Source organism: Takifugu flavidus, chromosome 3, assembly GCF_003711565.1.
Source record: "Takifugu flavidus isolate HTHZ2018 chromosome 3, ASM371156v2, whole genome shotgun sequence".
Taxonomy (NCBI): Eukaryota; Metazoa; Chordata; class Actinopteri; order Tetraodontiformes; family Tetraodontidae; genus Takifugu; species Takifugu flavidus.
Genome location: NC_079522.1, coordinates 16756303 through 16771638, shown reverse-complemented (window position 1 = coordinate 16771638; position 15336 = coordinate 16756303). Strand labels below are relative to the sequence as shown.

Sequence of the window (15336 nt, the reverse complement as noted above, 5' to 3'; positions counted from 1 at the left end):
CACAGCGATGCCTATAGAGACAGTGACTTACTTTAGCTCATTTCAAAGTCAAACCTCGCCCGAGGTGACAGAGGGGTTAAAAAAATGATGCTTTCATATGCTCCGAGATGAATGTTTCTCTTTCTCTAACCAACTCTGATAAAGATATTACAGACACATTTCCCATTCTGGGGAGACATATAATAAAAGGTCTGACCCAGATACCAATTTATCTACCAGACATGCTTTAATATAGCTCTCTAATATTTGCCAGAAGTCTGAGACTTTTAGACTGCTGTTATAACTTTCAGAATCATTTTCCCCCAACCTTTTGTCTTGATGATGCAGTCAAAAACCATGTTAAATCTCATACCTCAATCAAAGTAAATATCATTTATTTAAAAAAGGGTGCGTCTATATGGATACTACCTAAATAAAAGCCTTAAATGATCAGATATTAAACTGAATACATAATAATATCATAGGTAACTAGTATCTTTACATAGATTACATGTACATATTTCCAGATATTCCACCCACCACTACCTGGAAGTCTTTAGGTGAGCGAGGGAGGATCGTTCGACCCTCTTTCCATACAGGGCCCTGATCATCTTTCAGTGTCCACAGGACGGTCTCCTCATTGTGGTTGTCCCGCAAGAGGACCCGAAGGTGGCCCTGGGCCTCCCCCCATAACTGATAGGAGAAAGTGAGGCAGAGGGGTCCAGTGTCCGCTGCAACCAAGGGGCTTACGAGGCGGGCTCGCTGTTGTTCCGTTTTAAGGCTGGCGTCCATGTAGAGATAGCTGTTTAGCTCTGGAAGAGTCAGAGAGTTCATGATATTTAATAAGCAACTACTCAAATGTCACACAAGGTTAAACTTCCTCCTTTCCGACTGATAGACGGTCCTTGTGTGTATTACAATCATAAATCATCACCGTTTACGCGTATAGATCCACATGCACTTAGGATTACTGGTTCTTTTCGTACAATTACCACTCAAACATGATTCATAGAGACGTAAACTACTCTTTGGTAACAGGAACATAATCATTAACACACAATGGCCCCGCCAAACAATAGGGATATGACAAATATAAACACGTTGAACAACAGCTCCTTATTTGAGCATGCAGTACAGCCACAACCCCAGCCAAGACCCCGGGGGCCTATTTCTCATCATTCCCTTCCAGGTAAATGACCTAAACAATGGTAAAGACCAACAAAAAGCAACAATTCATTGGTTTACGCCAGAGGATGTTTAGCTAGCAAATTGGATGCTGGCATTTATTCCGTTGTGTGACAATGAGATTGTTGAGCTGAGAGTATGAGTGTCTTTGTGTGTGTGTGTGTGTGTGTGTGTGTGTGTGTGTGTGTGTGCGTGCGCGAGTGAGTGACTCAAAGAGCAGTCTTGTGAAGAACTTCTTAAGTGGGCTCTGTGGGAAAATGTCCAGCATCAACAATATGCAGATTAAATCAGATGCTTCATTGTGAATGTGTGCGAGCGCCTGTCTGCCTTGTACACAGGTGAATAAAGCAGCGTTCAGATATTTAACAGTGCGTGCCTGTGCGCGTGAGCGGGTCTGGTTTAATTTTTCAATTCACGCTGCTTAGTCTGTGATCGTGACTTGACAAAATATGCATCCCATGAGATGCTCCAGAGGTCTCCTGGTGTTGCCTCAACAGATCTGAGATCTATTGTATTAAGATTTAAGATGTGTGTGTGCTGAGGTCAAAGAATTGGATTTTGATTTACTTAAAGAGCCAGTTTTGCAAAACACATGTGAGAGGACTTATAATTTGACGACATCAGTTATGAGACAGCGATTATGTTTTATTCAAACAACCTGGTGGAGTGTGGTGTGTAATAGTGTGTATGCTTGTTTAAGTTATTGACTGACTGGGTCGATAACCTTTCGTCACACGCAGGCGTGCATGTGTGCTCTTTTCCAGCAGTTTCGACAATAGCTATCTGCAGGGACAACTCTTCCCCCGGCTTGACAGCTCCCCTCTGCTCGCCATACGCCCCGACTCGCCTGCGTGACACTTACGACTGTGTGTGTGTGTGTGTGAGACAGAGTGTCCCCTGGCCCTTTGCAGCCCTCGGAATAAGTGTGTATTTGTTTATGTGCTGTGTGCGAGGAGAGCATATTTGCAACTCTGTGAGGCATTTTATCGCTCATTTTAATGCACGCCCACCAAAGTCTCTACCGTCAGCTCTGTCTGGAGTTGGAGCGTGGCGGCGTGCGGCGAACCCCCCATTGTTGTGCCTCTTGTTCGCCAGACAGCTAATAATCGAGCCTGCCTCGCCATGCACAGCACAACAGAGCATTATTAATCCATTTTCACAGTGGTTTCCTGCAGCGAGGAGCAAACAAGGATTCAATCTATGATGCCTAGTTAGCTTCCTTTACCAGTGGGGGTGTATTAAGCCAAGTAATACAGCAAATGTGGCTAATTCCATCTCTGCACCTAATTACGAGTTTCATGGCTAAGGTCGAGAGGTGAGGAAATCCTGGTCCAGAGAGGATTAAAGTGCGACTTGATACCAGTGAAATAATGATCCTTGTGTTGGCTGACCTTTGACTTTCGCAAGAAAATCAAAGGCTGATGTGGCGTGTCAAAGCCAATGGAAATGATATCCTATATACATGAAAGTCACAGCGTGATTAATCTACGGAACCTTTCCAATCTGGTTGTGATGAAAGAAGCTGCTTTGAAGCCTCCCCCCTGTCAAAGACAGTTTTGACCGCAATAGGTCAGGGTACAGAAACATTTCTGTCATGACCCAGATGAACATGACCCCGGTGACATCAGAATTTGACATGAAGGGGGGGGGGGCATGACAAAGCCTTGGTTTAATTCTCCCCAGCTGGTGCAAAGCTAAATCTTTCATGGAATCTTACTCAAATTTTTAAAAGAAGATTTGGAAAGCAGTTCAGAGAAAAGTCAGGGTTTTAGATTGATAAGGCTGAAAACCTCTAACTTTACAGCATAAAATCGTTGACAAGATGTTCCAGTGACGGCTGGAACAGGCTGTGACAACCACAGGACCGTAATTAGGGGTAAACATCGATGAACAGCAAATGAGCAGATGAACAGCTGAGTGTGTAACAAATTTGTGGATTCCACATTCCTAAAGAGGGACTGGAAATGCCTTAGTTTTCCTATGAAAAATATAAATAGCACCAAGTCTCTAAACCCATGAGGATACAGGCTTGGCAGTTTTTAATAACATGCCAAAAGCTTCACTTCCAATTCCACAGCTATGTATGAAGGGAAAATTAATAATTACTTCATCCTGGAGCATGTAAGTAGCTGGGGTCTTATGCAACGTCACTGGAGAGGAGTCTGAAGTAATAGAGATGTGTTGCTGCTCTTCTTTGGAAACTAACTTTGAGAGCGAGACTGCGCGTTAGTAACTGTCGCGTGACATTTCGGCAACGTCTCTGTCACTCTAATGGTTTAAATTTATTTCCCTTCTCAGTCCGGCTGAAAGTGTGGCGCCTGCTGGACGACAATGCTGCCTAATTAGATGGGTTTCAATTTAGGGAATCACTTTAATGGAATTGAAAAAGGATCCCAATAAAAATGCAGAGGAGAAAGCCCAATTTAATTAGAGGAAGCAGGGTCTTATCAAAATAAACATTAATGCTTTTGTTGTTCCTTTTCTACAGCTTAATGGAACGGTTTTCCGCCAGGCTGTGCATTGAGTCTGGCGAATCGTCTCTATTTCTTCTTATCAGACCAGCTCTGACAATAATAAATATGATCAAACAGATGAGCCAGTCATGGCCCAGCAACTGATGCCAAAATAAAATTTGAAAAGCCGAGTGGAACTGTTTTCTAAATGGATCCAGACCAAAAACAATGCCAGTAAGTGGCTGTTCATCAAAGAAAGCCCTCCGGCTTCCTGAAGCAGCTCCGAGCGATTCAGCTGACCAGACAGTAGCGCTGACTCATGCAGAATTTTCTGCACGACTAATGAAAAAGACTCACCGTGACTGTACAGGGACCAGAAAAGAGGAGCGTTGGGGTCATGTGTCCACCCACACAGACCGTGGTCAAAGTCACACACACCGTCTGATGAAGGAGAGGTGGAAACTGTGGCAGCTAGGAGCAGAGAGGAAGAAGCCAAAGGGTAGAAAAAAAACCAGAAAGCATGTGAAATCCACAGCCATTTCAGATAACGAAACATTCGCAGCTGCGGCATCCATGTGCGCTAATGGAATTCAAGGGCTTTCATCTTTGGTATTACAGCTTCCTAATAATGCCATTAATCCTGCATTTCTTTTGCTTTCATCTGTAATGGCTTCCACAGACTCACCTGTTGTCGTAATGGGAACTGTGGTGCTTTCAGCAGGAACAGTCGGGGTGGTGGAGAAAGCTGGGGTGGTGGTTTCTGCACACAAACACACATTACCCAGGTCAGAGGTGCTCACCAAAAACAACATTCCCAGCCACTTGATTACAGTAAAGGGCACGTTCATCAGCTTTTGTTTATTTTGCAGATTAGTATACGTGGAATTCCGCCTTCACCAGGGAGGGCCAGGAAACGCATACGTTGGGAGAACTGATAAGCAACAAAGGCATAAAGGAGCACAATGTACAGAGGTATAGATATAGGTGTAATGTCCTTGAACGTATAATAACACATTATTGTTTGTGTAGTATCAATAATAATAATAATGTTTTTAAGGTATCCAATATCAGACTTTCTGACACATTTGACCCTACCAGAATAGTGACCCTTAAAAGTGAAACTTGATGGAACGATCAATTCACAAGCCGTACTACCTATATAGAGCGAGAAGGGGTCGCACTATAGGCAAACGTTGTAAATTCAATCCCAGAGTCCTGGTTCATCTCAGGCATATTAACGTGTATGAATGCTTATTACTGATTCCTATCTTGTCATTCATCACGGAATGAATGGGAGTGTGAAGGAGTCGGAGTGCTCTTCAATCTGTACCTTTAAGGATGCGCCTCTCTATGTCATTTGCCCGGCGCTAAGCCAGCTGTTATATAATATTAGGGCTGTCTTAAGATGTACGTCCTAGGTGTCAGAGTGTCAGGTCTTTGTCCCAGACTGACTCCTCTCCTGCTTCCTATTTCACTGGGCCATCCCACACACAGACAGGCAGAGTCGGGCTCAGATAAGACACCCACAGAGGGGCCCGGCTAATGTTGTGTCTGGGTGTTCAGGTGTCTGTGTTTGTTTGACACCTACACGGGCTTACACACACACGTCAGCTACTACACACACTCATGCCTGGCCTAGGGCTGATGGATGGATGCGTCTTACACACTCCCCTCGACCTTGGATGGGATGATTGCAGTGTGGGACTTCTCACAGGCTGTCAGGGAGGATACACAGAACATACTGACTCTGCTTTCTTATGCATGTGGGAGCTGCTGTGTGTGTTACGCTCACCCCATAACTCATGCGCACCTAGGAGGAGGGAGAACAAACACGAAGTAAAATAAAACGATTCTCCTCTCTGCCCCGAACGTCACTTTAGTACAGGTCAACTGTGGTGTATGGTGGGATCCTGTGGGGAACTTTGGGTCATATCTCAGCTTGAGATCGTGATTAACAACGTGAATAATCTAGGCCAGCTGTTCTCACAACTCTGATTGCAAAAACATCATTTTTAGAGAAAAAAGAGATTTCCTACTGGTACAGCGGTTAACACAGTTGTCTCGAAGGAAGAAGGTTATGGGATTGATTCGAGCTTAGTCCAAAAGACAAAAACAGCTTGACTCTCTATATTGCCTCAGTGTGAATGCATGTGGGAACTGTTGAACTCTGTTTGTCACAGTATTAAGTGAAAATTGCTATGAGGACTAAACCTTAATCTTATTTCTCTCTATATTCTACATTCTCCACTCAGCTAAATACCTGTAAGAGGCACTGCTGTTGCGTTCATAGTTTATTGACGATCAATAACTATTGCATGGTTGCTAGATTAACGTCTAGAACGGCAACAAACACAGTGCGATGCAGAACTGCTTTTGGGAATTTCCTTGAGGAAATGAGCAAGACGACAGCCCAGTTGGAGAAATGGTAGCAATAAACTGGCTGGCCCCAGTTGGCGACATCCTCTGACATTCACCCAGCTTTAATGTCATGTCCTTTATGCCTGTCATGAACTAATTAATGAGACTCTTATCACCAGCAGTCCATGAGGAAGGCACTGCATGGAACGCTTTTGCTTAAATCCCCCCTTTCTGCTAATTTCCACATACATCACAAGTTTGTCCTTGTTTACTTTCTTTTCCAGTGAGGACATTTGGATTCTTGACTTAAATCACAGAACCAGGTGTTAAAACAAACTGAGCTCTTATAGATACCAGGACGCTTAAACACATGTTGCCCTTGTGTGGCTACAACTAAACACACATAAACACAAGTCCATTAAGATTCTACCCGATCATGAGCACTGTGCTTTCAAAGGTCAGACCTTATCACGGTGTAAAAGCGTTGACCTTTCTAGGGTATGACAGGAGCTTGCATTTGTGTGGGCATGTGTGTTTATACGAGTCAGCATGTGGTCTGTCTACCTTGCCCTGAGCCCTGTCCTTGATGTATGTGAGGAGCGTGTCACAGAGCTCTGTGCTGAGGCCCATGTGTGCTCCAGCCAGGCCTTGCAATGCAGGAAAGGTCAGAGTCTTATATAATGTGTGTATTGCTGCAGGTGATGATGCAAGTCATCACCATGCACAGTGAGACGCCAGCACTTAAAACTAGGGATCTGTTAGCATACATAATAGAGATGCCAGCATAGGAATTCATGCCGCATCTGCACAGGCTCCTGGAAATACACACCAAAATACCTTTTGTGTACACACACACACAAAAACACACCGACCGCCGGTGCATAAAAGATGCTGCTCACTCACAAAGTATCTGACTCAGCAATATGTCAGCGGAGATGAAAAAAAAAAAACTTCAATTATGCAGAAAGCTTTTCGGTAAATCTCCCTTTGGCAGTCCAAAATGTGTGTGGGCGCTCTCTCGCGGAGGCAGAAATGCACCCACATACGCATGAATATTAAACTATCAGGGAAATCTGCTCAGCAATGCACCTCAAGGACCTATAAACTGTCCCCTGTTCACACTTGTGTAATGACATGGTCGTCCCCTGTTGAATGGTTATTTACATATGCACGGGAACACCCCCACCCCCCCATCCACCCCATCCCTACACACACCTCACAACTAAACTCACCACTTCACCATAAGAGTTTGCGTTCTGCCACAATCCGAGAAACACTTGTTGTACTTTACTTTAGAGTTCAAGGACAGTGCACATTAATAAAACATCTGCGTCTGTGCCCTCTTAACCATTTGGCTTATTTCTAGCTGTAGTGCATTCAGTATATTTTAGGGATTCAAAGGCATGAAGGAAAACTCCTTGAACACTGACAGTAAGAGCCCAACTGCCCTGAGTTTTAGAGAAGTCAGGCAAATTTATGGAGATTTTGAGAGAGTTCCACCTGAAGGATACATCACAGGTGTGCAGGTGCTTGGAAGAGCTCCAAACGCATAAAATAAAGACAAATCCTCTTGGGAAAAATACAGGACAGGTGATATTTTGCATCCCCCCCCACACACATGCCTCCCTCCTGAGCTCATACATTTCTTTTTAATTTCTGGGGGAAAGAAACAGAGATTCTGTGTGCGACAGCTGTGCCTCAGCAGTGGGGAACCGAAGAACTCCAACAGCAACAATGGTGGAAAAGAGGTGTGAGTGATGAGCAACAGAGGAAAGAACAGGAGTGGAGGCAGGGTAATAAAAAAGAAATAGAAAAACATTTATGGACCCACACACTGGGCCTCAGGGTGCAAATCAAAAGAACCGAAACCATGTGTAGAAATGACTGACTGCGGTAACCACAGCTGTTTAAGCTAGGTAAGAGTTTGAGTAAAAATACACATATTTCTTTGGTTTTAACGATTCGAATGAAAAGTCAAACGTGAGACAAACCAAAAAGAAATACTTTCACTATGAAGGGGAGGGGGTGGGTTACAGGACATCAGCAGATTTCATTTCCCAGAGATCATTTACCAATCAAACAGTAAATTGTTTCCGATGTGGCCTGAGAATTTCCTCAGGAATTCCTGAAGATGATTGCCAGAGCAGCAAAATGAGATGTTTGTGTGGGGTGAAAAACAAGAGAAATTGGATGATGAACAGTAACAGAGTATCTGCTCTCACGTATGACATCCAAACTTCTTTTATGATTAAAATGTTCTGATTACTTTTGGGATTTTTTTTATCAGACTGAAATAGTGTCAAATATATTATAAATAGCAGACACCATGAGTTTTTACTGCAGTACTAGAGCGTGCTTTAGCTAAAACCACAGTTAATATATCCATGCTTCTTTTACTCAGAAATAATGTTTGTGTACTTTGGCAAAATATTCAAGTATATGTTGGATGGATTTGAGGGATTTTAGTTCTTTTTGTCTCAATAAAAAAACCCAAAAGTCTTAAATATAGATGTAGCTTTTAATATCTGTATCACCCTGTTGTAAAAGCTGCCTCATGGATTTACTCCTCTTTCTTATTAGCAGTTATAAGCTGAGATGCATAAATCAATGAGATGAAGGTTTACATCCGTTGAGGACAGGGTGGAAGTGTGTGGGTGTGGGAATGCTATATATTATATACTACATCATTTAAATGTGGTTTATTGTCTGTATTTACATGAAATTGTGTCTGTTTTTATGCAAGTGCATTTTTAATAATGTAACCCTGTCTTCTGTTCAAGGACAGAGGGAGTCATAAATTCTGATCCCATGTGTGCTGGTGCATGTGAACGTATGCCTGTGTCATTCAAGCACTTCCTCACATCTGGGTACCAGACCACGTTCTCTCAATTTTTCTTTCTTTCTATCTCTGGGGACACATTCCTTTAGGCCGAACCCTGTCCACCCCCTGCTGATGCTAACACTTGTTCTAAAAGAGATTCACAGATTGCTCGGCTCAGATTTCTGTTGTAACAAAGAAAGAAAACTAAACAAAACATTGAAGTGGCGAGCTTAGTTGGAGCTTTGCTAGGTGATCACCTTCAGTTTACAGCCAACTCTGGGCATCTCTTTTCATCCCTGTCAGACGAATAATTCTCATACATATCTAATGTGAACCTCATTTGTCTGGTGAGCCCCCTTCCCCAAGGTCCATTCATCCAACATGACTTGAGTTCATAACAGCAGGGCAAAAAATGCAGTCTAGGATAGTGCGAGCTGCAAATTATCATACCGAATATGATTCCCTGTCTTATGAGAAATGGCAAGCCGTCCTACCTGGAAGGTCACAACCCAGTATCTCCACTCTCATCCCGATCCCTGCTGGAGACCACCTCTCTGGGTACAGCCTGACGTACTGGGCCACTACCTCATCAAAATGGCGCAGCTCCGGGGTGTCATAGTGAGTGTTTCCCTCGAAGATCTGGTCAAAATGTGTAAACACAATGAAAACGTCATCACCTGATGCATTATTTCCAAGCACATTAACACAACGCTCTGGCTCTCACACCTTGGGCAGGCTAAACTTGCTGTCCATGATGAAATTCCAATCTTTCGCATTCAAGCTGTGCGCCACTTTATACTTCCTGACGAATGCCCGGTTGTCTGTGGTTGCTCCGCTCCCTGCGTCTCCACCACGAGCTCCCTGAGTGATCACTCCACGCACCATCTTTGGCACACCCAGATCCACCTGTGGGAATGCATGAAGTTTAGGCCAATGAACAGAAAACAGAGGAACTATTTTTTATAGATTATATAAATAATAAAGCCATTTCTTAAACATAGAACGTGTTGCACATTTCAACAATGTGAATGTAAGAATAACATTTGGAATTAAACACTAATGCCACATTTAGAAAGTGACCAAAAAAGACTATTGAAATGTACCTGAAGCCACTCCTCTCCAGCCAGTGGCTGCGCAGGACCAGGAAACCAGCCAGAGCGACTTGCAACCAGGCGGGCGGTCCCGGGATTCCACACCATGTCCCTGCTGGAGGAGGCTGAGATCTGGGTATCAGGAAGCAGGCCGGACAGCATTCCCTGCAGGTCTGAACACGGGGCATCTGGAGTGCAGGGCAGAGAGGGCAGACACGGCTTTAACCTTCATTTCAGGGAGCAGTGATGGAAAAATTCCTCAGACGATGACCTAACATATGCTCACGCTGGGAGTGATTAATCCTCACCACAGCGGAGCATTTCTGGCAACCGAGCATGAGGGGTTCGACTGTAGTAAACAGCCGATGGACACAAGAGACATTCATGATTAAAAACGCAACCGGGCTTGAACGTCTGGACAAATAGATGAACTGGTATTCCGAAATTAAGAAAATTCACATGGGGAAACATTTCTTTTGCCATAGTGTAAATACTGAAGACGTAAAATATTAATGACTTCATTTGTAATGTTAATTACCGGTGCCCATTTTGATGTTTGATGTGCATATGATGTCGCATGTGCAGGTGGAGAAACATCTATTTTTATCCCATCCACTTAAATGTGTTGTACACACTCTAAATCCCTACGAGAGTTTTTTTTTTCTGTGTTACTGAGAAGTTCTGCACATGTAAAAGCACTTGGAAATGCAACTCATCCTGATACGGATGAGTGAGCAGCAGCGAAGAGAAACTTGCTGAGGGAGAATATGAGAGGATTAGAAAGGTATGTATGCAGAGAGGAAGAGTGGCAAGGGGGGGAAATGAGCAAAAGACAGCTGACGGCGAGGGCTTGGGGAAACTGGGAAGAGAGGAAGAGACCCATAAAGAGAAACAGTGGGCGAAGGGAGGATGGCTGGATGGTGGAAAACAGCTGGGGTCTGAGGAAGAGCGGGAGGAAGTGAGATGAGGGGATGTTAGTCGTGCTGACGGTTTAAGAGAATGCAGATCAAAGTTTCATGGCGTTATGTCACTGCAAAAGCAGGAGATGTAAATAATGAATAAAACAAGAACAGGAAGTGAACGTGTAAGGCTTTTGAGGTCACTGCTATTTTTAGAAAATGCCAATGCAAAGATGTACCTGCGCTGTAGGAGATAATAGGTATTTCAAGAGCAGCTGTCGAGGCAGGAGCGAATCCCAGTTTCTGATGTAAGAGCGTACGAGGAGCCATGAATGATGGATCGCTGCTCGTTTCCAGATACAGAGAAGACTACACATCAAAAACCGACTACAGTAGTGAGGGGAGAGCGAGGCTGAGTTGGGGGAGTCGGACGCGGAAGAAATGAGAGTCATACGGTTTTTGTGGTATCTCTGGGAAAAAGACTAGAGTCGAAATTTCCTGTAATTTGCTGGAGGCTTCCCATGTACAATGGATACCAGTGTGGGAGGGAGCACAGACGCACACAGTTATGGGGGTGAACGTGAGGTTTAGGAAGTTATGTGGACGGCCGGTGTTTGAAAGTTCAGCGTGTTTAAATCACATTCAACAGACGTTTATCTGACCACAGCATCGGCTGCTTGAGTCACTAAATCGCAAAGGAGGACAAAAAGAGATCTCAATATCTCTCAGAGCTTCTCAGATTACATTTGAAGAAGAGCCAAAGAACATTAGGCTGTTCTATTCAGGAAAATACAAGGACATGTAGGATTACATATGACTAGCTGGACTCAGATAGGAAGACAAAATGTACCATTAATATCTGTGACTTTGCCGCAGATGTTACACACACACATGTACATGCACACACACACACACACCTGTAATCTGACATCCATAGAGCTCAAAGCGAAGGGCAATGCCATTCCTCCAGGCTTGAGGGCGGATCCGAACAAAGCGGGCCAGCACCGGCTGTGGGACTCGGTTCAGAACCACCTCGGCTGGGTCAGTGTTAGCGTGGAAAATCTGAGGGGTAGAGAAATGTGATAAACTGTGTTATAGAATAATATTCCTTTATTGAATTTACGAACACACAGGAACATGAATGTCATACATACAGATATGACATTGTCATACGGGTGTACGCCACTCACACATGCCCGAGTGTGTGCACACATTATCAGGCAGACAAAGCAGAGACAACCCAAACATGGATCAGATGTCAACATCCCAGCTGTCGATGTGTTTTAAGGTCAAAGGTTCAGCTTCAGGAGGCTGGGAAAACCTGGTAACGGATCTCTCTTTCACACACACACGCACAGAGCTCCATCATCCAACATCTCCCTTCTACCTCTCTGGTGGTGGCCCTGAAACGCCGCAGGAGACCTGACCTGAGATCACTAAACATGATGGGCCATCAGACAGAGGAAGTCAGCCGAGGCGGGCAGGATGTATGTGAAATTAGCTTCCTGATGCGTCAAAACTAGAAAAAAAAAATCACTTCTCCACAGTTACTCTTTTCCTTTGCTCCGCTTGGAGTAGCAGGGGGTCAGAGGGCAAATGTAACCTCTGTGGTCAGGTTTCCTACTGGGCAGAGTCGTGATGCTTGAGGGTGTTCAGAAGGATTGGGACCCGCCATGACGGTCTTACCTTCACCTGACAGACATTTTCCGCATCCCTTTGAACACCACCGTTTTCTTCCCACATTAAATTATTTTATCTCTGTAACCCTCACCGCCTTCTTCCTCTTTTTTATGGCCACCAACTGAAACCCACACAATGGAAACCACAAGAGCGCAGACACACACTTACACACACGATACCCAGATAACTGCAGGAAGTGTCTTTTAACTTCAGGGACTGTTAAGTGTCATTTGTCTCTCCATCTGTGGTTGACTCCTGACTTTTATCATTACAACGCAGTGATGGAATGTAACAAAGTCAGTGAAATAAAAAACTAAGGTGGATAAAAATTAAAACTAACATGAGAAAGGCACACAAGTCCAAAATTTACCATAATCTCACAAACAAACAAAATTATATCGACTTCGGTTTGGGATACTTTGACCAATAGTGATAGACTTGCTGACACACACACACACACACACACACACACACACACACACACACACACACACACACACACACACACCAAAAAAGAAGCCAACCTCTACAAGATGACATATTAAAGATTAAAGGCATCAATTCTTAAAAAGACTCTGACATGATTTTTCTTTTACTCTGATCTGAATATGGAATGATCAAGGAGCGGCATGCCTAAAAATTTGATTCCCTAATGTTTTGATAATGTTGTTTTTCTTTGGAAGTGATAAACAGCCTGGTTCCAGTTAAAGTCGAAGAATATTATTCTTCCATACTTGCAGAAAGTGACCCATTTACAAAATTCCCCATCTTGCTCCAAACTCTAAAAATAATGATGTTCCATAAATCCCATAACCGATGGGAATATGAGTGATATGTCTTTAAAATCTGACTTGTGGGGTTTATCTGATTTCGGGTATGGCCTGATTTAATCAAATGGAGCTGACACTCGTAATACAAAGCAGCATGAGTGTTTGAACAGATAAGCGGGTCTATCTACGCCGTATCTGCGGATCAACTGAGGATAGACAGGCGTTGTGTTTACCTAAGAGGCCAAACGGTAGATGTGGGCTCTTATGGGGGTTGTGTAAACACCCACGATTGCTCGCGCTAAAAGAAGGTTCGGCACATCTTTATGGCTACCAGATATCTGGTCTTAAACAAAGAGCAGAAGGGAAGCCAGAAATCCTGGGCAGAAAAAAGAGTCCCTGGAATAATGGCCGCGAATGAGCGGAAAAGAGAAGATTTAAAGGAGGACACGAAATATAATGGATTAAGAATCTTATGAATACCGGAATGTTCATGAGGAGGAAAAACAATGGAGTGATTCAACACACAAACAGGAAAAACCTAATAAGCCAAATCAGCCACATGGACACTACAGCTATTGTAAATGTTAATACCGAGTTTAACTTGAATTTCCTAGCACTCCCAAAAAACATTTAGCCAATATCTACTCGCACCTTGTTTAGATGGACTGAGTGCATTAGGTAAGTTACACTTTTGGACCAAATATATCAGCCAAGATTACAGAAATGAAAAGCTCAGTTTATTCAAGAACCATCTCCGGTTTCAATAGCTGAGGGTGTGAAAAGAGAAGAGGCAGGAAAAAGAAGGAAAGAAGTTGTTAGTGGGCTCCACTTCCTTCACTCTGTTGTCACGGTACCTGAGGGGTCATTCATTTGACCCTCCATTCTTTATTCCAAGGTTAAAGGTTAATAGCCCTGGGAAGCAGATGGTTGGTCATTGACCAGCTTCTTGTTACTTTTTGACAAACTGGACATGCTGACTTGGATTTCACAGCCTGAATTTCTTTACTACTCCACGCTGGAGGTTTGAATCTTCAGAAGAATCTACTCAGTGGAATTATACATCTGAACAATTGGTCGCTTTATTAGAAAATCTACACGGGGTCACAACAAGAATAATGTGAGGCATCAGATGATTACTTAATTCAACTATGGAAAGCTAACGAAGCTGGTGAAGGCTCTCACATGGCCGCTTCTCTAATGGCGGATTATAGCAGTTATTAAATTTTACACTGGCTTCTGTAAGATATAAGTTTGAAGAACATTGAGTTAAAGGTATGGTTGAGGTTAAGAGTGGGGGGTAATAATAGAAGGCGTGAGGCGAGGCTTATTCAGTTACTGTTGCCGACCTATAGAGGGCGACGTTACCTGTATTTTGAAAGCTCCTGGACAAAGCTAGCAATCTCTTTTAATCTGCCTGACGACACGGTGACTAGGAGCCCCAACCCACATGCACTGGCTAGCCATAGTGAATAATTAACACTGTCGTGTTGTGTCTCCTGGTGAGCAGAGTCATGAAAATATAACGAAGCTCTCCTTACTTACACATGTAAAGACACAGTGGCACTATCCTATGGTCAGACTTGCCTGTGTGGACACTGGAGGGATGCAGGCACCATGGCTATTTAACTATTGATGACCTCTCCAGAGAAAGAGGTCACTCTTCGCGACGTGTGCATTAGAGTAAACCTCTAAAAGTAATTGGATTCATTTCCTAAACATATAAAACAAAACATTCATGCATCACATCACCGTTTCTTTTAATAAAGATATATAAACACACCAATTTAAAAAGTAGATATTCCCAATGCAAGTGTGTTTACATACATGTTTATGACGTATATTAAAAAATCCAATACGGCCCTACATGTAAAAAAATAGGGATTCTAAAGGCCATATTTCAGCATGGCCAGATTCATTTACCACCGCTCTGTAGAGTTTTTCCTTCAAGTCTAAGTACACCGCAGGGAAGGGGCTCTGTGGAAGACATTATTTGTTTCCAGTTCGGTTTTTCATCCCCGTTGGTCCCCTGATCTTTCTCTGTCCATTGCACTGATCATTTCAGCCTCCCTGCTCTAGTTATTTTCTGTCTATGTCTCTTTT

The 15336-nt window shown here is 43.5% G+C and overlaps 1 protein-coding gene across 2 annotated transcripts in view; it reads right to left on the bottom strand.

The window, feature by feature from the left end:
• The window catches only part of nrp2a (neuropilin 2a), a 57254-nt gene that overhangs the window by 9854 nt on the left and 32064 nt on the right, over nucleotides 1-15336 (bottom strand). For both annotated transcript variants that reach the window (XM_057026838.1, XM_057026837.1), the window contains exons 8-14: nucleotides 11704-11848; nucleotides 9900-10075; nucleotides 9523-9702; nucleotides 9291-9435; nucleotides 4303-4377; nucleotides 3975-4088; nucleotides 526-791 (exon numbers count right to left, since the gene is read on the bottom strand). In XM_057026838.1, coding sequence (XP_056882818.1) covers nucleotides 526-791; nucleotides 3975-4088; nucleotides 4303-4377; nucleotides 9291-9435; nucleotides 9523-9702; nucleotides 9900-10075; nucleotides 11704-11848 — 1101 coding nt within the window. The remainder of the gene's footprint in view (nucleotides 1-525; nucleotides 792-3974; nucleotides 4089-4302; nucleotides 4378-9290; nucleotides 9436-9522; nucleotides 9703-9899; nucleotides 10076-11703; nucleotides 11849-15336) is intronic.